Below are 22,573 nucleotides of genomic sequence, written 5' to 3' on the forward strand. Positions count from 1 at the left end.
ATTATAACAATACAGCTGTCCTTCCCTCTTTGTTCTTCCATTCCCAAATATGCTTCTCATACTTACGCATTTTATAGCCTTTGACTGTGCAGGCCAGGCTGAAAGCCTGGATCAACCAGCAACTATTTTTAACCAATTTTTCGATGTATCCACATGCTCCTATCTGAAAAACAAATGGAAAAGGCAAATTCTGAGATTCTGCACCCAGAAAAAAAGCTTGATGTCTTGTGATCCTAACAGGTGCAAGAATTCACAAAGTCTCAGTGCCAATGACTGTGGGAGGTCCTGACACGTAAAATTATAGTCACCACTGGGTGGTGCTATGAATGCTTCCGGAGCATCATCATATCCCAGGGAAAATTAGACCCAATGAGTAAAGGAAGCATCTTCAAGGTGATGTTTGCTGCACTTGGAAGCACCTCTCTTTTCAAAGAGGAAATCTTGGATTATCATAGAAACAAGCTGAACTCTGTGATCGTGAATGGGTAAGCACTGAACTCTAGGACTTTGATTTTAGTCCAGTTATTTCCTGGCCTGTCAGACATATGAAACCTATGCTCTTTGCCAGGACATCATATCACAAACAAGCTGCATGATATATGGTTCTTAGAATAGGAGCTGCTTTTTTTTTTTGTGCCAATTCTCTGGGTAAAGGAATATGTTTTTTGTTGATTTGATTTTTTGTCTTATAACAATGCTTTCTTGTCATGTATTACACATGAATTATTGTAAGCCAACACATAAAAGTGATGGCTGAATTATGCAGATTTCTTGGGGACATGTGAGATAGGAGAATATAATTAGAATTTGCTCCCAAATCAGCAGTAACCCAGCATCAGTACATGCTTTCTGAATTCACATTTCAGTCCTACACAGCCATGCTTTTGTTCAGGTTCCCAAGTTGGGAATATTCTCCCTGCCTTGTCTACCTGGACACCCTTCAATCTCTCTTTCAAGTCTCTGATGGGTTCAAATGGCATCACCTCTAAGAAGCCTGTTCCCAACTTACCTAGGCAATATATTAAGTACCCCTTTTTGTTTTATTTTCCTGAACCCTTGTGATAATTAGCATCAAAAGATCATATAATTATAAGAAGGTCTATCTTTCCTTTCAGAATGTGAGTTCCTTGAGGATAAAATTTGAGTGCTATATATTTTTATCTCTTCAAGATATAAAACAGTGCCTAGCAAAAAACAGTGCAATTTAGGTTTACAGAATGAATGAATGAACTTTGTAGACAGATTTTCCAGGAATGGTTGTAGGGATCAGCTTCTAGTAATTGATCCTTCACCATCAGATTGGCTTTAGAATGAAATGGTGTTCTGTTGTCTCTCATACCCTCTCCTGTAACTCCCAATGCTACCCCAAATGTACATAAATACTAGTGCAGTAAAATTGATAAATAAAAGTCACTTGTAGTGTCAACTAGAAAATCAACATTTCAATGGATTGTAGACAAAATAAATTATTCAAACACATATTCATGCTTACACAGACTTGACTTTCCAAGACCTCCAAATACAGCAGTGGATGTGCCGTTGCCCCCTCCCTCCCTCCCCAAATCAAATGCTTTCAGAGTTAAATTGCCTGCCTGGTGAGCTCATCTTTAAGTAGTTAGGAAGGGGAGAAGCAGGAAGTCATTACATCACTATTCTTCTAATGCATTATCACCTATAGCCTGGGAGTAGCAGGTACTAGGAGTAACTTTGAGTTAGGGCCAACTAGAGATGTATTAACTCCTTCAGTTCATGGAAGATTATTGTTTAATATCCTGAAATAACAAAGAACTTAACTGTGTCCTAAAAGATTTTATGTGACGCTGGGGTTACAAGGGGGCAGTTTGAGTTATCGATCAGGTCAGGGAGAAAGCTGTGCTCTGGAACATGGAACTTTAAGAGCAGAGCAGCCAAACTTTGAGGAAGAAAGAGGTGGTTTTTGCCTCAATCCTTTGTTGCCTTAGCTGGGCCCTGGTCAGAATGCCTGTGCTCAGAGGCAGCTGTGACACTGCGATTGCTTCTGTATCTACCCACATCTCATGTGTACATAAAACATTCATGCTTTCAATAGTCTATTTCATTTCATTCCTCTCTCACACAATGTCATAGAGAACTATGATTTTGTATTTAATAATTCTATAACTCTTTCTAGATAAGAGAGTTGCTTTTAGCCAACATAATATGACTTTAAAGGGTCATTTTGCACTATAGTAAGAATGATGATAAATTAGTCCTCAGAAGAGATGGGATTTTAATTAATAAAATATGTTTTAAAGTTTATTCTGATGAATACATATTCTCTCATCATGTGACCTTGAAATGGTGGAAAAAAGAAAAAAAGATTCTGCTTAATATGGCAAAACAAAGAGTAATAAACGGTCATTTGAATTCTGAATTTGCAGCATCTCATTTGGGGCTTTTAAGAGAGCAGTGTGATGGATGATGGGTTTTTAATAACCACTGAATAGACTGTTTACTCTTACACTGAAACCACAAATGTGTTACACAGTGGGAGCCACTTACTGACAGTATGTTTTTCATCGTAATCACAAAGACGTTGTAAGCAATCAGCCAGTCCCAATAACGCAGGATGCTCTTGATAGGCTTCAATAGCAAATCACCCCCAAAGAGCAGGAAATAGAAGCAGGCCACCAAGTAACCCATGCAAAAGATGCTGATCCTTGTTGTCCCAGTGATGAAGATGATTGTGAGGACGAACCAGAAGAGGTAGCTAAAGATGATCACTTTGGACATGTCTAAGTATGATCTGGAAAATAAAACCAAACCATCAAAGGACAACAACAAAAACAAATAAAAACATTAAGTTGGGAGATTCTACTTTAATGAGGGTAAAAACCATACTATAGCCCTAGCGGGTTTGGCTCAGTGGATAGAGCGTCAGCCTGCGGACTCAAGGGTCCCAGGTTCGATTCCGGTCAGGGGCATGTGACTTGGTTGCGGGCGCATCCCCAGTGGGGGGTGTGCGGGAGGCAGCTGATCAATGTTTCTCTCTCATCGATGTTTCTAGCTCTCTGTCTCTCTCCCTTCCTCTCTGTGATGAAAAGTCAAAATATATTTTACAAAAACCCATACTATATATTTGACTCAGAGGTTCAGCTTTAGCTACTGAAACCCTCTGTCCCATGTTTATTAGTTTTATGTATACAAGCACCTCTCAGTGTCCCAAGAATGAGAGAGAGAGAAAGAGAGAGAGAGAGAGAGAGAGAGAGAGAGAGAGAGAGAGAGAGAAGGAAGTAGAGGTATATACTTGAATTGAAGGGCACACACCAAAGTGGCTTTGAAACGATGCAGCTGTCCTTACCTGCAGTGAATGAAATCTGGGACTGGGTTATATTGGCTGAAGGAGGCCGCATCAAGGCTCATGCAAATCTCCACATTGTCCCCCGCCATGATTCGCACTGCAGCCTTATTTTCATCCTCAAAAATCTGCCATTGTAAGGAGGCACACAGAAGCAGCATGAAGTCATCTGGCAAGACAGAGGTAAGATCATTAAACCTGGGTTTACAGATGCAGGTCCCAGTCCCCATACAGCATGAGCTGCTCCTTAACTCTCAAGGGGGCTGTGTTCCTAAACTGGATTCCAATGTTGGGGCCAAATCCCACCTTCCTTACCATGGGGGTTGCAAGAGCAACCACAGACATTCCAGGGGCATGAAGTGGGAGAGCCCTAGGATTGTGTCTGCACGTTGGTGAGTGAAAGTGTCAGGTGCCAATTACTGGCCTTCAAGACTCTCTTTATTTGCTATTATCTCCCACCAATGTTTTGAGGCGGCCATTTGAGCATTTTCCCCATCTTAATCTTTTTACATGTGGTAGAAGCAGACATCTCTGATTTTCTCTATCATTTCCATTCCCCTTTACATTTGTGATCAAAGACTCTTCCCAGAGCACATACTGTAGTGAAGGCTGGGTGACCGCAGTTGACAATTATGGGTCCATTCTTGAGAGTGGAGACATCTGATGGAGCGGTCCTGGTGGCCAACAGCCCAGAACATACCCTCACTCCAGCCGGGCAGGCAGCCTCCAGCCTAAGTTGCCTTGTTCTTTAAATTAAATCTGCATGTGTTTAGGCAGCTAAGTTGCTCTTTGGTTTTCCACTGGATCCAGCACTACCTGGGTAGGAGTGGATAACCTTGACCTTTGGATGATCAGTCTGCCCTTGAAAGGACTTGGGGCTGGGGCCCAGCTCAGGAGCCTGGGCGATTTGAGTAGCACCTTCCTGGCTAGCACAGTCTTATCTTCAGATTTGGTTTGTGGTGGCAGCTAGAAAAACAGATTCACAAAACACAAGGCCTCCCTCCTCACTCTACCTTCTAGAAGGTGGGTGTGCAGGGGCATGTGTTGGGGGGCAGCGTGTGTGTGTTGGGAGATAAGTTATGAAAGTGAATATGGTATTTCAATGTTTATTAATTTTGCAAATGCCTAATAGGGCAAGTAGAAGCCATTAATGACCTGTGATATTAATGCATCAAGACAAGCCTTTTACATGATTACAAAGAGCAGTGGAAGAAGCAAAGGCACCAATGCCTAATGCATGAAGATGGATTAGCAAACATAAAACCAAATACCAGTGCTCTGTGGCCCCGAGGCTGCAACACTTACAGACGAGAAACACAGGGTTGGGCCGCACAATGAAATCTGGGAAGTACAGCCACTTTATGATGTTGTCATTGAAGTTGGCACCCTTGAATCTCCATGGGTAATCTGCAGGGAGGGAGGTGGTGAGGAGCAAAATCAATAAGCTTCTTTGCTGCCCTTTGCCCACTGTGCCCAACGTAAGGGTGGATCGTAAGAGCAGCTGCTCCTGGGAGGCCACACACCTCTGCAGGGCGCAGGGGGGATGCCGATGCAGATGAAGTACTGGAACGTGATGATGCACGCCAGGAAGCAGCAGTACTTGGGCCAGATCTCCGCGATGGCTTTTCTTCTGCGTCGATACAAGACAGCGATCAGCCAGCAGGCGTGAATCATGGCATAGAAATCCATTCGCTGACCGATTACATTGACTGACAGTAGGAAACAGGTCTGCATAAGGAAAAAAAGAGGCAAACAAATTTGATTTAGACAGGGAAGGGAAGTGGTGTCAGCTATCAGCCCTTTGCAGGGGCAGAGACCTGCCTTCCGGCGGTAGGTTTCTCTGCATGTGTTCACCAGGTCTTTTCTTGTTACGTCTTTAAGGGTGAAGACGGAGATACTGTACAGATTAGACACAGGTACTGTACAGATTACTTCCGAGGGAAACACTGAGTACTTCCCTAGTTACAGGAACCACTTCCACCATGAAGAGAACTACAGCTATGATCTCTTCATGAAAGTCACTGTTTCAAATTCATTCTACTGAGGAACAGGCACTACCACAGCCATTTCAGGTCAAATGGTTCATTTTGGCTAAGGTTACATTTCCAAATGCAGGAAACAGAAAAAAAAAATTACAGCATTTTCGGTTTATAAGGAACCAGTTACAATGACAAGTGACAGGCATCTATGTGTCTGTAGGGCGACAGAGACCCAGAGAGGCAGAGTTCCCTGTTGCAACGGGGCCATTGGCATGTGGTATTGGAAAACTTTCAGCCAGGCCAGGTAAGTCCTTCAGTTGCATCTTCTCCTGCTGATCCCGAGGATCGGTAATCATGGCCTGGAGGTGCAGGACGGAACTCCTGTGGCCAACTGGCCAAAAGCAGCTATTGGGATTGTCACAGAAAATAGAAAACACACCCGCAAGGAAACTCACCTCCAGACCAAACTTGTAGAAGAAGTAATTTATGAAATATTTGGCACAATTAATAATTCCATCATCCAGATGGTGTCTTGTGATGTCATGAAAGATGGTTTTGGATACAGGGGCCGTGAGGTTGTTTCGCCCCCGGTAGTACTCCTGATGGCGGTAAACTGTGACCTCAAAGGCCAGAATGGCCAGCATCAGCAGGTTATTCTACAAAGCAAGAAAACACAGCTGTGTGAAGCCAAAGGCTTTGTGATTTGGTAATTTTAAACAATCCTCATAATAAGTAATTTGATTCCATTTTTGATGTTTAGTAGTAAAATGCTTTATAAAATCCCATCTCTATAATAAGTAGTCTTGAATTCAAAGTTCATTTTCCCTGCTTTCTGGTAACAAGGTGGAGTTATCTCCATTATGCAAATGAGGCTGATTTACATTATCATATGATCTAGAATCTCTAGACAAAAGCCTGTTCCTGAAAAAGTACAAACCTGTACCAGGAAGCAGTGTCCAATTATCTTGGGAGGGTGGTCCAACTTTATTGGCACCAGAAGTGCCACACACTTCTACAGTGTTCTATGTGGACATCCTGGGAAACACACTAAGCTGGAGGAGTGGGATAAGCATAGAGGGGACATTTTTTAACGCCTCTGAAATCTGGCTAGAGAGAGCAGTGTTGAGAAACATGAGGATAAAATAGTAACAATAATAATAGTGATAATAATAATAATAAAGTAGTTCACATTTATGGAACTATATGTGCCAGATACTATTCTAATCACTCCTTTCAAATATCAATTTGTTTTACCCATAAAACAGCATATTACATGACAGATATGGTCAATAGTATTTATAAACATTACAAATATTATCTGCCATATGATATCTGCCAGAGTCCAAGAGAAATGGGATCCTTGGTATATTTTAAAATTCCAGGTGTTGCATATAAATGTTTCACTTTTAAGTACCTTCTCAGCATAATGTTACTAAGATTACTCAGATTATCCATCAAAGTATAATGTGAAAAAATATGAAGTATATTGCTTTCATTACATTTCTTACAACTGCTTGCAAAGTTCCTTTTTCAAAAATATGCTCCTTATTTGATTACCTCTAAATGTAATATATACCATTTATTAAATACTGTAGAGAAACAGAATTTGGACAGCAAAAAATTCTTGTAATGCTATACCTACTTCTCAGAAATAACCATTGCTGACCATTTGCTATATTTTACTCATCTTTATCTTTGTATCTAAAAGAGAGTATACTATGTACGGTGCTCTAAAATTTTTTAAAACATAATAGATTTTGGACATCTTTTAATGTCTGACATTAACAGTCTCCCTCAGTCCTTTAGGGTTCTATAATGTTCCAGCGACTATATCTATCACACTTTATTAAATTAATCACAAACTACTTGATAAATTCCTTTTCAGCACAATATGATACTGATTTTAATATTGAGTCATTTTTCTAGAAGGCGATCCTAAATGCCACATAAGATGAGGTTCCTATCGTTGTGATATTAGGGGTTTCAAGGGAAAGGATTCTAGAACATAACTACACAGAGGCACCAACTCAGCACAACGAAGCCTTTACCCTCAGGTAGACGAGCAACGGCGAAGACTTCCTCAGGCCCACCCACTCTGTTGGATCCACAGGAGCGTTGTAGAGTAGAGACTTGTTCAACTGGTTGAGGGGTATGTCTGTTTCATTCTCATTTGGCTGAAAAGAAGAGGAAAGGAATTGGCTCCACAGATTAGGAGAGTTCAGGTTATTCTCCTTCAGTTTTGAGCATAAGAACATGAGGGAAATGGGAGGGAAAGACCCATTTGAAAGGGAAATCTCATCAGGAATAGAGGCTTGGGCCAAGCATTCTAGGCCAGAATGTATCCAACCTGCTGAGGTGATTTAATGACCAGACAGAATGTGCTTGGGGACGTAGGTTCCCCAATATCCACCTCGTTTCCCTAAAGGCCAAAAAGATTCCCCGTCTTTGAGGCTCACCAAGGAACAGTTAACAGAAAAAGTCTCAGGCTTAATGGTTTGCAGCTGGTACAACATTTTGCAGACGATGATCACACATGTCCAGACAGTGCAGACACTTGAAGCCAGACGGCGTAGCTTGGTGTATGGCAGAGCAAAAGCCCAAGAAATCAAAAATACATAGTTGAACACAGACACCTGAAAACATAAAATCAGAAATGGGGACAAAAATACATAACATGGCATAACATCCACAAAACATGGCAATTTGATTTATTCAGTTCAGCTCAGTTCAACAGAAGTTGATTGAGTTCTGAGCATGTGTAAGGCATTGCCTTAGATGCTCAGATATATGTCTTGTATGGCAGACAGATATATAACCAGATGATGTCAATATAACGTAGCAGTAATAAACTATAGATGCAAACAGGCTCCTGTGAGAATACCCAGAAGGGGTCCCTAGCCCCATCTGGAGCTTCAGGAAGCATTTCCTGGAAAGAATGATGCTGAGCTGATCCTTGAGGGGTGCATAAAGTCAGCCAGGCCAAGAAAGTGAGAAGTGCATTTGAGATAAAGTGTGTGTGAGCATAAAGGAGTGTGGTGGCAATAGGTGACCATAAACAACTGGGAGTTCCAGAGTTGAAAGCAGTGAACTGCAGTATGAGACTGGAGATGTGGCTGAGAGCTACGTTTTGACAGCTTTTAAAACTATGCTGTGGCCCATGAACCCCTTGTGTAGAAAATAGTGAGTCTGAAGGGCTCTACGCAGGGAAACCTTAGGAAAGATTAGCATTTTATTTAGATCCATGTAACTGAAGGACAGAGGTGCATCCATGGGGTTAGACCAGAGGAAAGGAAACCAGTCACATGCACTATAATAGGCCAGGAGGACAATGACAAGGGTCCAAACTCAGACAGTGGAGCAGAGACAGGGAGGACTCATGGATTTGAGATGGGAAGTGAAATCAGCGAGATTTAATGATTGATTGGCTTGGAGGTGGGGTGCTGGTAGGTCAGGGAGAAAGTGTAAGGAATGCCTCCCAGTTTTCTGGCTTGATAGAATAACAGCGCCACTACTGAGATAGATCTGAAGTGAGGGGCAGGTGTAAAGAGGAAAGGCAAGGCCCTGGCAGGGTATCTCAGTTGGTTAAGGCATCATCCTGATATGCCAATGTCTCAGATTTGATCCTAGGTCAGGGGACATACAAGAGTCAACCAATAAATACATAAATAAGTGAAACAACAAATCAATGTTTCTCTCTCTCTCTCTCTCTCTATAAATACATTAAGTGAAACAACAAATCAATGTTTCTCTCTCTCTCTCTCTCTCTCTCTCTCTCTCTCTCCCCCTTCCTCACACTCTCTAAAAATCAATAAATATATTTTTAAAAAGAGGGAAGACAATGACTTCAACTTGGTTTAAGACTGTGAGTATTTGTTGATTAGGTGAGATATGTACTCATGTCTAACAGTTCTCCATAGCTAATCATTCACTGAATGGTATAGAAGCACTACCATCTTACTCAGCCATGGAAAATGCTTATTTATTCTGGGTACTATTAGAATAATATCTGAATATTATTAAAATAATTTCCTAGGAATATTTAATATTACCAGGTAAAAATAACTGCATGCAGCCAATTGACAAACTTGAACATGTACTACAAGTGCTAAGTGCTATGAGCTATGAAGTATGGTTCCTGTTTGGCTCACAAATCTAGACAGCAAGAAACACGGAGACTCCAGGGCAGTATTAAGTCTGCAGTTTGTAATGTACTACTCTACTTAACTACTAGACACTGTCCAGAGCAAGGAACTGCTTAAAATTAAGTGCTGAAATCTTAGGGTAGTAAGAGCTGCCTTACAGAGTTAATTGAGGATGAAAGAAATACTGTATGTAGAAGTGCCCTGTAAATGTAAAGCATTCACCAGCAAAATAAATGTTAGCATTTAACAAAATATTTTGACTAGCTAGGTGACTCCTCCTCCTCAGTTATCAGCAAGTGGTATGTTAAAAAGTAAGTCCTAGTAAGGATATTATAAAATTAAGTCTCTTTGTTATTTTTTATTATGTATTTAAGGCATTAAGTATAAAAATAGTACAATAAAATTTTAGAGGAAAAAGAGAAGAAAAAATATTATCTTTTATTAAGTCCTAACTAGGTTCAAGGTAACATATCCTGTGTGGATCCCTGTCTTCAAGAAACACATGGGGTCATGCAAGCGAGAACTGGATAAACAGCCTATGACAAGAGGAAGGGCACACACGGCTGATCACCTAGCCCAGCATTGGGAAAAATTGCCCAGGGAACCTGAGGTCAATCAGGAGTTAGCCTGGCAGAGGAATCACTAGCCCAAGGCCTTACAGGCAAGAGAAAGCATAGGGTGGACATCTTCAGAGAAGCACATAGTTTACCATGAGAGCAGTGTGATCTGAGTCCATTGTAGAGGACTTTGAAATTTACCAGGCAGATTGGGTGTCTAGGAAAGGAAATGGCGAAGTGGTGTAGGATCAGATCAATGTTATATCATGTTATTGGGAGAATGACAGAGAGCTGTTGAAAGTTTTCAAGTAGAAGATTAACATGATCACGCTGAAAAGATTATTCTGACTGTGTGACAGAATACGTATTAGGATGGAGGATTAGAGCAGAGCTGGGGATCTGTTAGAGCAATTGAAAAGGGGGACCAATATGGATAGAGGCAATGAGCTCCGTGTTGGAGATATTCAGTGAAGGTGCGTTGGGGACAGGCAAGAGTGAGGTCATGTTCAGTTGTCACCTGGGGATATGAGAATGGAGTTCAAAGAGGGGACTGGTTGAAGACACAGATTTACAACTCATTGCATGTAGATGGCAGGTGAATCATAGGAGCTCACCCACAGAAAGTCTAGAACCAGAAAAGGGGTGTGCAAATAGAACCTGAAGAACCCTAAGAGAGAGGCAGGAAGAGAAGGGCCAAAGCCGTGGGGGGAGGCTGGGGATGTGTGCTGATTTGGAAAGCAAGAGAAGAGACAATTTCAAGGATGAGAAAATGATCATTAATATCCAATGTCACAGACAATCAAGTGAAATGTGGACTGAGCAGACTCCGTGAGGTGGGTGTTTTTCTTTTTCTCATTTTACAAAGAGGAAAACTGGGGCTCGGATAAGTGGGACACTTTGTTCAATGCGAATGTGGTTGACGGTGGTCTCATCACTTCCTTGGTGATAGGGATCTCATGGAATGCACAGTAAAAAAAGAAAGACAAATAGCTGGACCCCCACTAATACCCAACAAGTCAGAATTCCTAAGGAAAGGGCTGATAATCCTATAGAATAAATGTCCACGTGATTTTCATTATCAAAGAATTTTGGACAATAACTTTATTCCATAATGCCTTCCTAACAAAACACTTTTACACAAGTTGTCATTTTATCTGAACATAAACTTATGAAGCTTGAAGCCACTGCCTTGAGAGAGGAGCCTCCAAGAACTGTGGTTCCTGGCCCTGTGCTTACCCATCCCTCCCTCAGAGAACCCGCAACTTCAATGCAACCTTCTGCGTGTGATCTATCTCCCTCCCTGTGTGCCCAGAGCTTCTAGGGGACACCTGTAACCCAATAGTTAATGTGACTTTGGTTTTATTTACCAGCCATTACCATCAGACTGCAAGCTGAGACCAGAAGTGTGTTTAATGCTTTTATGCCAGCATTTAGCACAGTGTAAGTATTCAATTTATTGTAATTTATTATAAGCATATAATAAAGGCTAAATGCATGCTTAGTGAGAGTGAAAGTAATAATCAAAATAATAATAATGAAACATCATCTGACATTTAGGAAGAATCTCAAGCTTGCAAAGTTCTTTACTTCCTTCCTTCAGTCAGTAAACATTCATTGAGCTTCTACAATTGGCCATTCCCTCTGGGAGTTACTAAAGATACTAGAAGAAATATATGGTCCCTTTCCTCAAAGAATAACTTGATCTCCTAGAGCACTCTAGGAGCCTTAGAAATGAAAACACAGTTATGTATAAAAGGGGAAGAGAATGTCACATATTTTTAAATTAGGTCATTACAAAGTGGCATCATTCCTCAGTAAGGAATGTTGATATGAGACAGGTTTCTGTAACAAATTCTTTCTCAGAGTCCTCTCCTCCCTTGGATGCCCATAATGATAACCCTGGAAAGGTTTAGTATTTGTGGTAGAATGACCATGAACGTTTGTGAAAACAAGCTCCCTGGCTGATGGCCTTGGCTGAGGATAGTTTGAATCCAAAGAATATGGTCACACCTCTTAAAGATTTAACTGGGGATGCTGACTTAGTTCTCATTTTGCCATTTACTAATCAGCAATTTTTGAGAAAGGATATATTTTGTATTAATCAAAAGTAATGAGCTACAAATAGCAAGTGTCATTGCTGTCTTGTCTCAAAACATCTATACATATAAAAGGCTAATATGCAAAGTGTCCCCTTGGGAGTTTGACCGCTCACTATGATGTGCGCTGATCACCAGGGGGCAGCACGGAACAAAGGAAGGCCCCGGTTGGCAGCCAGCAGCCTGGGAAGGGAGGCCCCAGCTGGCAGCTGGAAGGCCCCGATTGGCCCTGATCACCGGCCAGGCCTAGGACCCTACCTGTGCATGAATTTCATGCACCAGGCCTCTAGTCCAATAATAAATAAGGTGAACTCTACTAATAATTTTATTAAATTTTGGAACCCAAGTTTATTCTTTGGTAACATAAACTGTTGTTTATTTCTCAAAGAGAATTTGGGGAGATAGATTTTCTCACTTGTAGTACAGAAAGGCAGCTTGCTCTCACCACTTCAACTAATGAAAGCAAGTCACCTTTGTAATATGACCAAGCCAATTAGGAACTAAGCCAGGAGCCTTTTTTCCCCTTCCTTCGGGACAATTGTCCTTCTCTTTTTTGTAAAATAAAGTGTATGTGCCTATCTTAGGTCTTGATGTTCCAATGTATTGGGAATTACATGTCCAAAAAATAATAGACAGTTGGAAAAGAAAAATAATGCCCCCCTGTTTGACCTGACAATGCAACAAATGTTCACTTGCCTCTTTCACAGAGACCCAGATAATGTACGATGAAACAATTTTGATGATGTGCAACTCCAAAATCCACCACATGAACACCTGCAGCTTGTGAAAGTACTCCAGGAACTTGAGGAAGAGCACTGTGAGGCGGTCAATCACCAGATGCCATTTGTTCCTTAAATCTGCAAAACAGGAATTCACCCAAGAACATACAAAAAGTGGACATGTTTGTTGTGTGTGTGTTTTTGAGAGGGAGGCATTGTTATTTAAAGCATATCTTGTAACGTTCAGTTTGGAATAAGAAAATGCAAAATAAAAGTAGTGGGTAAACTCTAAGACTACCGAAATCTGGTGAAGGGTAAGTCTAACACCCCCATGTGGTGATGATGACTTAGGCAGCATGTCCAGGGACAAGGTTACTTTGATCTCCCTTTTAATTTAATTAATGTGAAGAAGAATCTTGACCTGATGATCTCTTAAAGCTGAACTATGATTCCCTAATTTCCTGGGAATATTAAGTAACACGAGCTCCATCTAAATGACATTCTTATTGCCAAAGTCATGCTTCTGTAAGTGCCATGCTTCTTCCAGCGGCTTGACTAGAGAGTGGGGAAAGCTCTCGGTGGCCTGCGGGAGCAGCCAGGCAGCCGGCTGCCGGAGGTGGGAAGAGCCTGCACCCCTGGCAACAGCAAAGTGAATGCTAAGCATCAGCGTGACCCAGCCTCAGTTCACAAAATGTGGTCAGGCTCATTTTAATCATAGCTTCCAATCAAATTAGTCGTTTTCTTCTTTCTGCCTTTGCAAATGGAACAGAAACATTTCACTAGAGCAACCACAACACCACACCCCAATTTTTGTTTTACTCAATGGGTCTAATATGGATCTGTTTGGTGCAAGTCTGTGCTTCATTTGCTGGTCTGTCTGCCACCATTTCCTGAGCAGCTCCCGGCAGTGAGTGAATTACCTGATGTCTCTTCCTCCTCTTCATCTTCTTCTTCTTCCTCCTCCTCCTCCTCGCTGTCTTTCCCAAGTTCACCCTTTTCCACTTTTTCAGAGCATCCCTCTGGTTTCTCCTCACCAAACTCAGCCTCCTGCTTTCCCTCCAGCTTCTCTGGGCTGGCGGTCAGGGTCAGGTTCAGCATGGCGAGGTCTGGCAGGCTTCCTTCAGGGTGGGCCAGCCTGTTGGCAGAGAGCAGCGGAGTCAGGAGGGGCAAGGAGGCTGGGAGACAGCCGAGTGAGTGAGGGGCGTGTTACAGGAGGAGAAACAAAAATGAACATCAGTGCGTTTGCACAGGCCTTGCAAGGTGGGGTGGTTAGCCTCTTGTCACTTTTTTTTTTTAAAAGCTTTTTCTAAAACCAACTGTAAACTCACTTAGGTTTTGTTATCTCTTCCAATTCAGGTTGTAGTGATTAGTCAAGTCATGAGAGCTCTCGACACCTAAACTTGACATTTTTCCCGGAGGAGAAAATGGTCAGAGTTTAGGATGTAGAAGCATGAAATGGTGTCATGTAGAGCAAGCATTTCATGGCTTCACAGGGGGACTTACGCATTTTGGTGGATTGGTAATTTTTTCTTGATGCTGCTCAAAGTAATTGAAATAGAAAGGAAAAAAAAAGGAGATGAGAACAGAAGAGTTATAAGGACTATCAGAGATCACACATCATGCTACATATCATCCACTATGTGCGGCTGCGGGAAGTGCTAACGCAAATGCATTCCAGGGTGGCATCGGCAGCGTGCATGTGCTGGGGACCCTGGGCTTGGCAACTGGTTTGAGAGTGGACAGGACTGCAGGTTGTAAGGGAGAGAACATGTAAGCTACTGAGGCAAATCATGTCATGCTTTTTTAGTAACGCAGCAAACCATCCCTCAAGAACCAAGTCATTCACATTTTATACAGGTTTTAAAAAGATTCTTAACTACTGTGTGCTTTCAGTCAACCCTTGCATAGACTCATCCCATTCTGCCATCATTTCAAGCATATGCGGTGGGTGCTAAATGCTTCCAGAAGGGTGTCTGCATGATGTCCCCGTTCACAGGCACGGATGTGACCTGCTGTGCTAGCCTTGAGAGAGGGCAGGGGAGCAGCCTCACCGAGCAGGGACAGCAGCCAGGGCATTGCAGCTGATTTCACAGTGGATAAGAACAAGTATGATCTATATCTTGATTTTTTAAAACGTTCTTTTTATTCATATTCAAATGAATGTTTGAAGGAACACTTGTGGGTAATAGAGTAGGTATTAGGAAAAGGTCTGCCGGAGATCCTGGTGGTCTTCTCCATTTGTCATAATTAATCTATACATATCAGCTTCGTTGTCACAGGATGAACAATTAATAATGTTATCCTACCTGTATAATTGTGGGCTCTGAGTAAATTATTTAACCTTCCTGGGATTTAATTTATTTTCTCTAAAATGAGGAAATTTGGCTAGATAAAAATCTAAGCTTACTTGCAAATGGTTGGTTTTATATTTGAAACACACCAATGATTGGATAACTATTGGAATGAATCTACATTGTCCTTCAATTTTCAGAGAGGTTATCATTCAAAAATAATTACTTAAAATTTTTTTATTGATATTTAGAGAATGAAGAAGGGAGAGGGAGAGAAACATCGATGTGAGAACGAAACATCGATTAGCTGCCCTGACCGGGAATCAAATTGGCAACCCAACCAACTGAGCCATGCCGGCCAGGGCAACCAACTGAACCATGCCGGCCTGCTTGTTGTCAAGCAGGTAAATTAAATAATGCCAGAAACAAATTATCAATTGCATGAAGAAATAACATTCTAAGGATGTTTCAGCCCTGCTGGAAGGAGTTAAGTGGACATATTTTCTAAAGCTAGTCAATGGACCCTGCCATGTTTGGGAAAAGTTGCCCAGTCTTGAAACTGCCATATCAAATGTTACACACCAGCACTGCGCATCACACCGCAGTGAGCACACGGCTGTTCCTGTTTGTCGGCACTCTACAGAGCCAATGGTGCTAAATGCAAAAGCAGTCAGGTGCTGTGGTTGTCAGGTGTCAGTATGTATCTGTTCTCTTCAGCATTGCCAGGGGCTTGCATTTTGTAAGTGAGAAGATAAACATTTTTGTCACGACAGGGATTTCTAGCTTTTACTGTGGAAGTATGGCCATCTCAGAGTGCGTTTCTAATGTCTCCATCAACACTGCCATGGCTTGGTACTGACAAAGAGCTTTCTAATAATTCGTGTTATTTATGGAGTAAAGCACAGAGATGAAGCTGTTTCTGCACCTGCTACGGTGGCTACATAACAAAAGTCCTCAAGCAACAAGGCCCCAAAGTGCCCTTCCACACAGGGTATACTGAGTGGAGTTTATTGAATGAAAGACTCAAAGAAAATACAGTTTTCTTTCCTGAGTCTCCAGGAAAGAATGTATACCTTCATTTAGCCTTTCCCCCCACAAGCAAATGAAAAAGAAAGGATCCAGATTTTTCAAGCTACACTAAAAATCACACTCTAGGACCAACATTCCCTGAAACGTTTGGCTAAGGAACTTAAAGCACTGGTAATTTTTTTTACTGATTATCACGTGTGAATTACCGAATCATCAATATGAAGGGTTTCTATTTCAGGCCTCCAAATAGCCCCCTCCCTCCTACTTCCATTAATCCCACTTTTTTCATGCCTTTTCCCACGGGAGCTCATTTTCCTCTCTGCATTTTCTTTAACCATGCTTATAACTTTGTTGCCTTGTTTTTATTATGATTCAGGCTCTGAGCATTAATCCTCTCATTATTTCTTAAATAAAAGTTCTCTCCCTGACTGTTCTTTTGCATTCTAACAAAACAGATGATATTTATCTGTTTATTCACCCTCTCTTTCCTTCATGATTACACAGCCCTTTGTGTGTGTGTTTCTCTATTTATACCAACATCATTTTATTCTAATTATGATTCTGAGGGCTCTCTCCTGGAGGTCAGAAATCCAGTCGTACTCTACTCATATCCCTTGCAAAATTCAGCATTGTGCTTGGCATACACTATGATTCATTGACTGTTTGGTGACCAAATTCTATGCATTGGAGAGGCATTTTTTTGTTGTTTTTGTTAATCCTCACTGGAGGATATTTTTCCCTTGATTTTTAGAGAGGGTAAAAGGGAGAGAAAGAGACCGAAACATCAATGTGAGAGAGACACATCGATTGGTTGCCTCCTGCACATACCCTGACCAGGGCAGGGGAACCTGCAACCAAGGTACATAACCTTGACGGGAATCAAACCCAGAACCCTTCAGTCTGTGGGCTGAGCTCTATCCACTGAGCCAAACCGACTAGGGCGAGGCATTCTTATTTGAAACAGCAGAAACAGGTTATGTTACATGAGAATTAAAGAGGCTTAATTCTGTAAAAGAATTTGACATTGAAAAGCCACATATTAAGCTAGTTCCCATTAAAGAAAATGGAAATTCTACCTTTGTAAAATCTCCATCTATATTCCATTTACTTATAACTATTTTGATTTGGAATATGTGGTAATGCAAACTGCATTCACCCCATTTATTAGACTACTAGAAAAAAGATTTCTTGCAAACCTATAGTGTTTATAAGTAACATTTAAAGTAGAATTTTATAGTGTTTAAGATTATTTTCTAGAAACTATAAGCACTTTTTGAAGACTGCATTCATAGAGGAGCAAATGACTTGTAAATTTAATATCACATCTTAAACATGTGTGGTACTAATTCCTCCAAACTAATCCACTAGGCAGGATGGGGAGTAAATGGCTTCCATTTCTGTATATGTGGGAGAAATACCCATTGCTCCCTCTAAAGTATTCTAATACACACTGATTACTAATTCAGTTGGCTCTTCCCCACAATTCTTCATATCATTGAAATGTTATCAGTCACCTATTCTCCTCAACACTTTGCCTTGCCTCCTACCTTATAAGGTAATGTCTACATTTTAATCAAAACAGAAGTTGATTGAATGCAGCTAACCCACTTTCATCTGGGACTTAAAAGCACAATAGTGAGCATAAATAAATAAATTAGGGGAGAAATAAAGCTTCTTAATAAAAGCATTAACCTTATCATTCTAATCAAAAGTGGGCTTTCTTCAAAATTGAACACACATACTGCCTTTCAGAAGCACATGTTCCTAATATATGGAGACGGAAGATGATTTGACTTTGGGTGGTGGGCACATAGTGCAGTATACAGATCTTGTAACATAGAAATCTACAGCTGAAACCTATCTGATCCTATTAACCAATGTGGCCCCAATAAATTTAATTTTAGAAAAACCCTCAAGAAGCACATGTTATCAAGTGAGAGACAAGTTTGTTTGGTAACATTTTTTTTCGGGGCATAGCTCTGGCCTTTATTAACATGCTAACACTCAGACAACAGTGGAATACTTCGAGTTTTTAATCATTTTGAATCTTGATCATTCTGGGACTCCTGAGTGAATTCAGGGGCCTGGTGACTTGGGGTAACAAGCATAAGTTTCTCTCAAGAGATAAGTCTCGGGCAATCAGGACTGAAACTTGCATCAGGCTCTGCCTACCTGGCCCATAAACCAATTCCTGTCCTCTTTGGTGTCCCTGCCATCTCCTCATAAAGCAAGTGGTAAACACTTTATGAGAAACACAAAGAGAGAAAGAGATAATAGTCCCTCATGTTTTGAGCGATGAGATTTAAATACTTGCTCAAGATTTCTAACTAGAGTCTGTATTTTACTTCTGTACCTATCAGCTAAAAATTGGAGGTTCAATTTGCTCTCTCAGGTTGTCAACAAACTGGCTTCTGAAAGCAACCAGCCAGTCCTCATTCCTCCTTCTTTCGCAATCTGTACAAGGATGCACTAATTTTTCGCACTTCCTTGTAGAAGTTCAACCCCCTAAGGTTTGCTATTTGGTTGTCAGCCTTGGGATTTTACCTAAGAGAAAAGTGAATAGAATAAAAAAAACTCTTTCAAAGAGGCATGTTAATTGGATTTATTGCAAGATAAGTGTTTCTATTACTTAAATTATTGGTTTTATTACTAATGACATGAAGTTTTGGGAGTGGATATTTTAATTGACCTAGTTAATAAAGTAAGAATAGTTTTAGTAAATGAGATGCCAAAGGATCTTTACTCTGAACTGTTGGGGCACTTGAGGACAAATATATACACAATACTATCAATGCCACTCTTTGTGGTCACTTGCATTTTTTTTATCTCCCCAGCTAGGTGACATGCATCTAAGATAGGGTTGTGTCTTAGTGTCTGTCTTTGTGCCTTTTGTGTTATGTAAATATATTGTGAAATCTGGTGATGTAAAATATCATTCTTCAATATGTAGAGCTATATTTGAAAAAAATCGATGTTTTAATTTTCTTTTCACCATGCACTGTTGTGACAACTTTCACTTCATTTAGTAAATATCTACTGAGGGTCAACTAATGGGTAAGGCCCCAAGGTAGGTGATATGTGGATACCTTGGTGATTTATACAGGGCCTTCAGGCCTGAGGAGCTGACACCTCTGACCAGGGAGATAAGACAAGCAGGCAGCTAGAGGGCTGGGAGGCAAGTGTTGGGAGGCAGCGATCAGAAAGGGCCATGGGAATTCAGAGGAAGGACAGTTACTTTTAGCAGGAAAGCTGGCGCTTATGGGCAAGTCTGTGGAGGAGGTGGTTCTTGAGCTGAGCTCTCAATTATGTGTTGAAGAGAAAGATGAGCTCCCAGGCCAGCCTTGAGCTAATTCTACCAAAGAAATTTGAACCAAGACCAAAGGCTGAGTGAGCACCAGCTGAAGACCCTCGTCAACCTCCTCCGAATCCACTTGGCGGCACCATTTGGAATAAACACCAAATGGTTTGATTTGCAAAATACATCCATGAGCATACCTGAAGACCATTGTCCACTATCTGATGACATAACTTTTCAGTTACAAAACAGTTAGGTGTTTAACATACCAAGAGACCCTTCTTAACAAAAACAAGAGAGAAAACATTGAAGTACCCACCTATTTATTATTAGATATACACGCCCATTGACTTTGGCATGGCTACGAGGTGAGAGGTGGAAGCACAAGGTTGCATGCGGTGGCAATAGAGAGACAGGGTGGAGAGAGAAAGGAGATTGTTAGACAGAGACGAATAAAGCAGATTGTGTTTTGTAAGCATTCCATCATCAGGTATGTCATCAACACACATTTCATGCACCCAAAGACAGATAGCAACATCCAATAGGAACATGAAATTAGACATGTTCAGGAAAAATATAACAAGTCTCTCCATTCTTCTCATTCCTTCCCATCTTACATACCTTATTAAAAATTTGTAATGTTTACATTTTCAGAGTATTCCTATCAAATAAAATACAATCTCAAGGATTAATTCTTACTCCTTTTCCAGAATTAAAAAAAATTAAATCCTATTAGATAACCATATTCATCATATTGTTCTCTAAGGTTTTTCTAAAAGAGAAGCTTAAAAAAAGTCATTTTATTTCTATATGTATCACAATACCTTCAAATTTAAGACAAATTGCAGTGGTGGATATTTAAATAAGTAATGAATATTTAGTACATTATTATTAAGTATATATTATATCAGAATTATAACTGTGGTATGACATTATATAATTTTTATCAATATATGAGCGAAATGATAGTCCTGAGAATACCAACTTAGAAATAATAATATTCTTGTATGTATTTCATAAAACTTTTTCATAATGCTGACTTTACAAATTTGGTACAGCTAAGCACAATAAATTTTGCTCCAGACATGTGACATTTCCCTACACTACCTATGTGTACAATGCACATAGCACACACACGCAATGGACAAAATAGGACAAGGACAGCTGGATATTTACAAAAACAATAGTGCTTGCACCAATTTAAGGAACACAATAATTTGATTATTCCCAATTTGTGGGCCCTCTTTATTAAAGCATCTATGAAGGAGGTGGGAGAGAGAAAGCAAAGCATGACAGTTAATCCAAGTTCTGAAAATATTTTTTTAAATATATTTTTATTGATTTCAAAGATAAAGGGAGAGGGAAAGAGAGATAGAAACATCAATGATGAGAGAGAATCATAGATTGGTTGCCTACTGCATGCCCCATACTGGGGATCAAGCCCACAATCCAGGGATGCGCCCTTGATTGGAACTGAACCAGGGACCCTTCAGTCTGCAGGCCTGATGCTCTATCCACTGAGCCAAACCAGCTAGGGCGTGAAAATGTTTCTTCTTCTTCATCATTTCAAATTTAATATAGTCAATGATTAGGACTCCAGAGACAATAATAATAATAATAATAATAATAATAATAATGTGAGGTGCACATTATAAGTAAAAAAAATACTACAATGGGAAAGAGTTGCTAAAAAGATGGGCTATAGAGCATATGTTTGAAGTTAAAATTTGGGAGCTTTTATATTAAACTCTTATATGAAGTCCAAAAATACTAAACTGGAGTGAGTCCTTCAAATTCTTTAAGGTTCCAGAAGGCTTTTTCCCCCCAACACAAAACTAAAAATAAAATCCCATGTACCTAAGCTCTTCAGATAGCTGCTATTATTACTCTCTCCTTACCCTTTAAATTTTATTGGAAAGTTAACTGTTAAGGGTGTGCTTAGTGATAAAACAAAGCTGTGAGGAAGGCAAGCAGTGACCTCACACTGCTCCAGATCATTGCAACCTTTCTTTTCTTACTACGGTGTAGAGAGTCAGGGCTGTAAATGTAGCAGCCGAGGAAACATGGGAAATGCATCTTGACATGAGGCTGCAGTCCCTCCCCGGAAACTACAGGATTGAGTAATATTCTATATACTCAAGGGAATTCAGTTTTCACATACCCTCTATTTCAAAAGTTGTGATTCCTTAGGCTGGTAAAATCTTTTCTGAGATGTATTGTCTTCTATAAAACTATGGTCCTAAAATTCTCTGTTGTTTTGTTTTTGTTTTTTAATTGTGACTTATATCTCTATTTGGCTGTGTGAAAGAGGACTCAGACATGACAATAAAAAATAATGGTGGCCTGGGCTCTCACTAACTGTAGTAGAGGGACATATGCCGCCAAATTAAAAATAATAATAATAATAATAATGGCAAGAAAAGGCTCCTACATAGAAAAGAAAGATGCAAGGGGAAAAGGGCATCTAGAAGAGAAAAATTAAAAAGGATTCATTAGCAATTAGTAATAATTATATTTGTTTCACAAACATTTCAAATCTCTGCTGACTAAAATATTTTTCTTGATTACTGAATATGACTTTTTGAAAAAATGATGAGGGTTTGTAATTGAATAAACTATGTTACATTGTCAGAGTTAAATATCAAATGCTAGTTTGACCCATATGTATCACAAGCAATGTCAAAAGAATCATTAAATAATATTTTTTCTAATTATTAAAAATTCAGTTGTCTATGCAGGCATTGCTTTTATAAATTTTTAATCTTAGTGTTATTTCTCCTGCCAACAGGTTTGCCTACAAATAATCTCTCCTAGGGACCCCCAAACTTCTGTTTTTCTTATATTTTTATTTTTTTTAATTTATACTTCAATTAACGTTGATATACAATATTATATTAGTTTCAGGTGCACAACAGTGATTAGACATTTCTATACCTTCCAAAGTGATCACCCTGATAAGTCTAATAACTACTTTATGTTTCTGAATGTTTGATTTTCATTGAAGGCAGCAACTTACCCCATCCACACCCTTCTCCTCCTGGGGCACTAGGAGGACACAGGTTTTCATTGAGCTTGATTATTTTTTTTAAAATATATTTTATTGATTTTTTACAGAGAGGAAGGGAGAGGGATAGAGAGTTAGAAACATC

The 22,573-nt window shown here is 40.2% G+C and overlaps 1 protein-coding gene across 1 annotated transcript in view; it reads right to left on the reverse strand.

The window, feature by feature from the left end:
* The window catches only part of PIEZO2 (piezo-type mechanosensitive ion channel component 2), a 290,522-nt gene that overhangs the window by 63,906 nt on the left and 204,043 nt on the right, over positions 1-22,573 (reverse strand). The window contains exons 18-27 of the mRNA XM_014540247.1: positions 13,730-13,944; positions 12,787-12,947; positions 7,752-7,928; positions 7,344-7,469; positions 5,751-5,951; positions 4,840-5,044; positions 4,622-4,723; positions 3,320-3,485; positions 2,521-2,764; positions 67-163 (exon numbers count right to left, since the gene is read on the reverse strand). Coding sequence (XP_014395733.1) covers positions 67-163; positions 2,521-2,764; positions 3,320-3,485; positions 4,622-4,723; positions 4,840-5,044; positions 5,751-5,951; positions 7,344-7,469; positions 7,752-7,928; positions 12,787-12,947; positions 13,730-13,944 — 1,694 coding nt within the window. The remainder of the gene's footprint in view (positions 1-66; positions 164-2,520; positions 2,765-3,319; positions 3,486-4,621; positions 4,724-4,839; positions 5,045-5,750; positions 5,952-7,343; positions 7,470-7,751; positions 7,929-12,786; positions 12,948-13,729; positions 13,945-22,573) is intronic.

The sequence above is a fragment of the Myotis brandtii genome, unplaced genomic scaffold (genome assembly GCF_000412655.1).
Source record: "Myotis brandtii unplaced genomic scaffold, ASM41265v1 scaffold240, whole genome shotgun sequence".
Classification (NCBI taxonomy): Eukaryota; Metazoa; Chordata; class Mammalia; order Chiroptera; family Vespertilionidae; genus Myotis; species Myotis brandtii.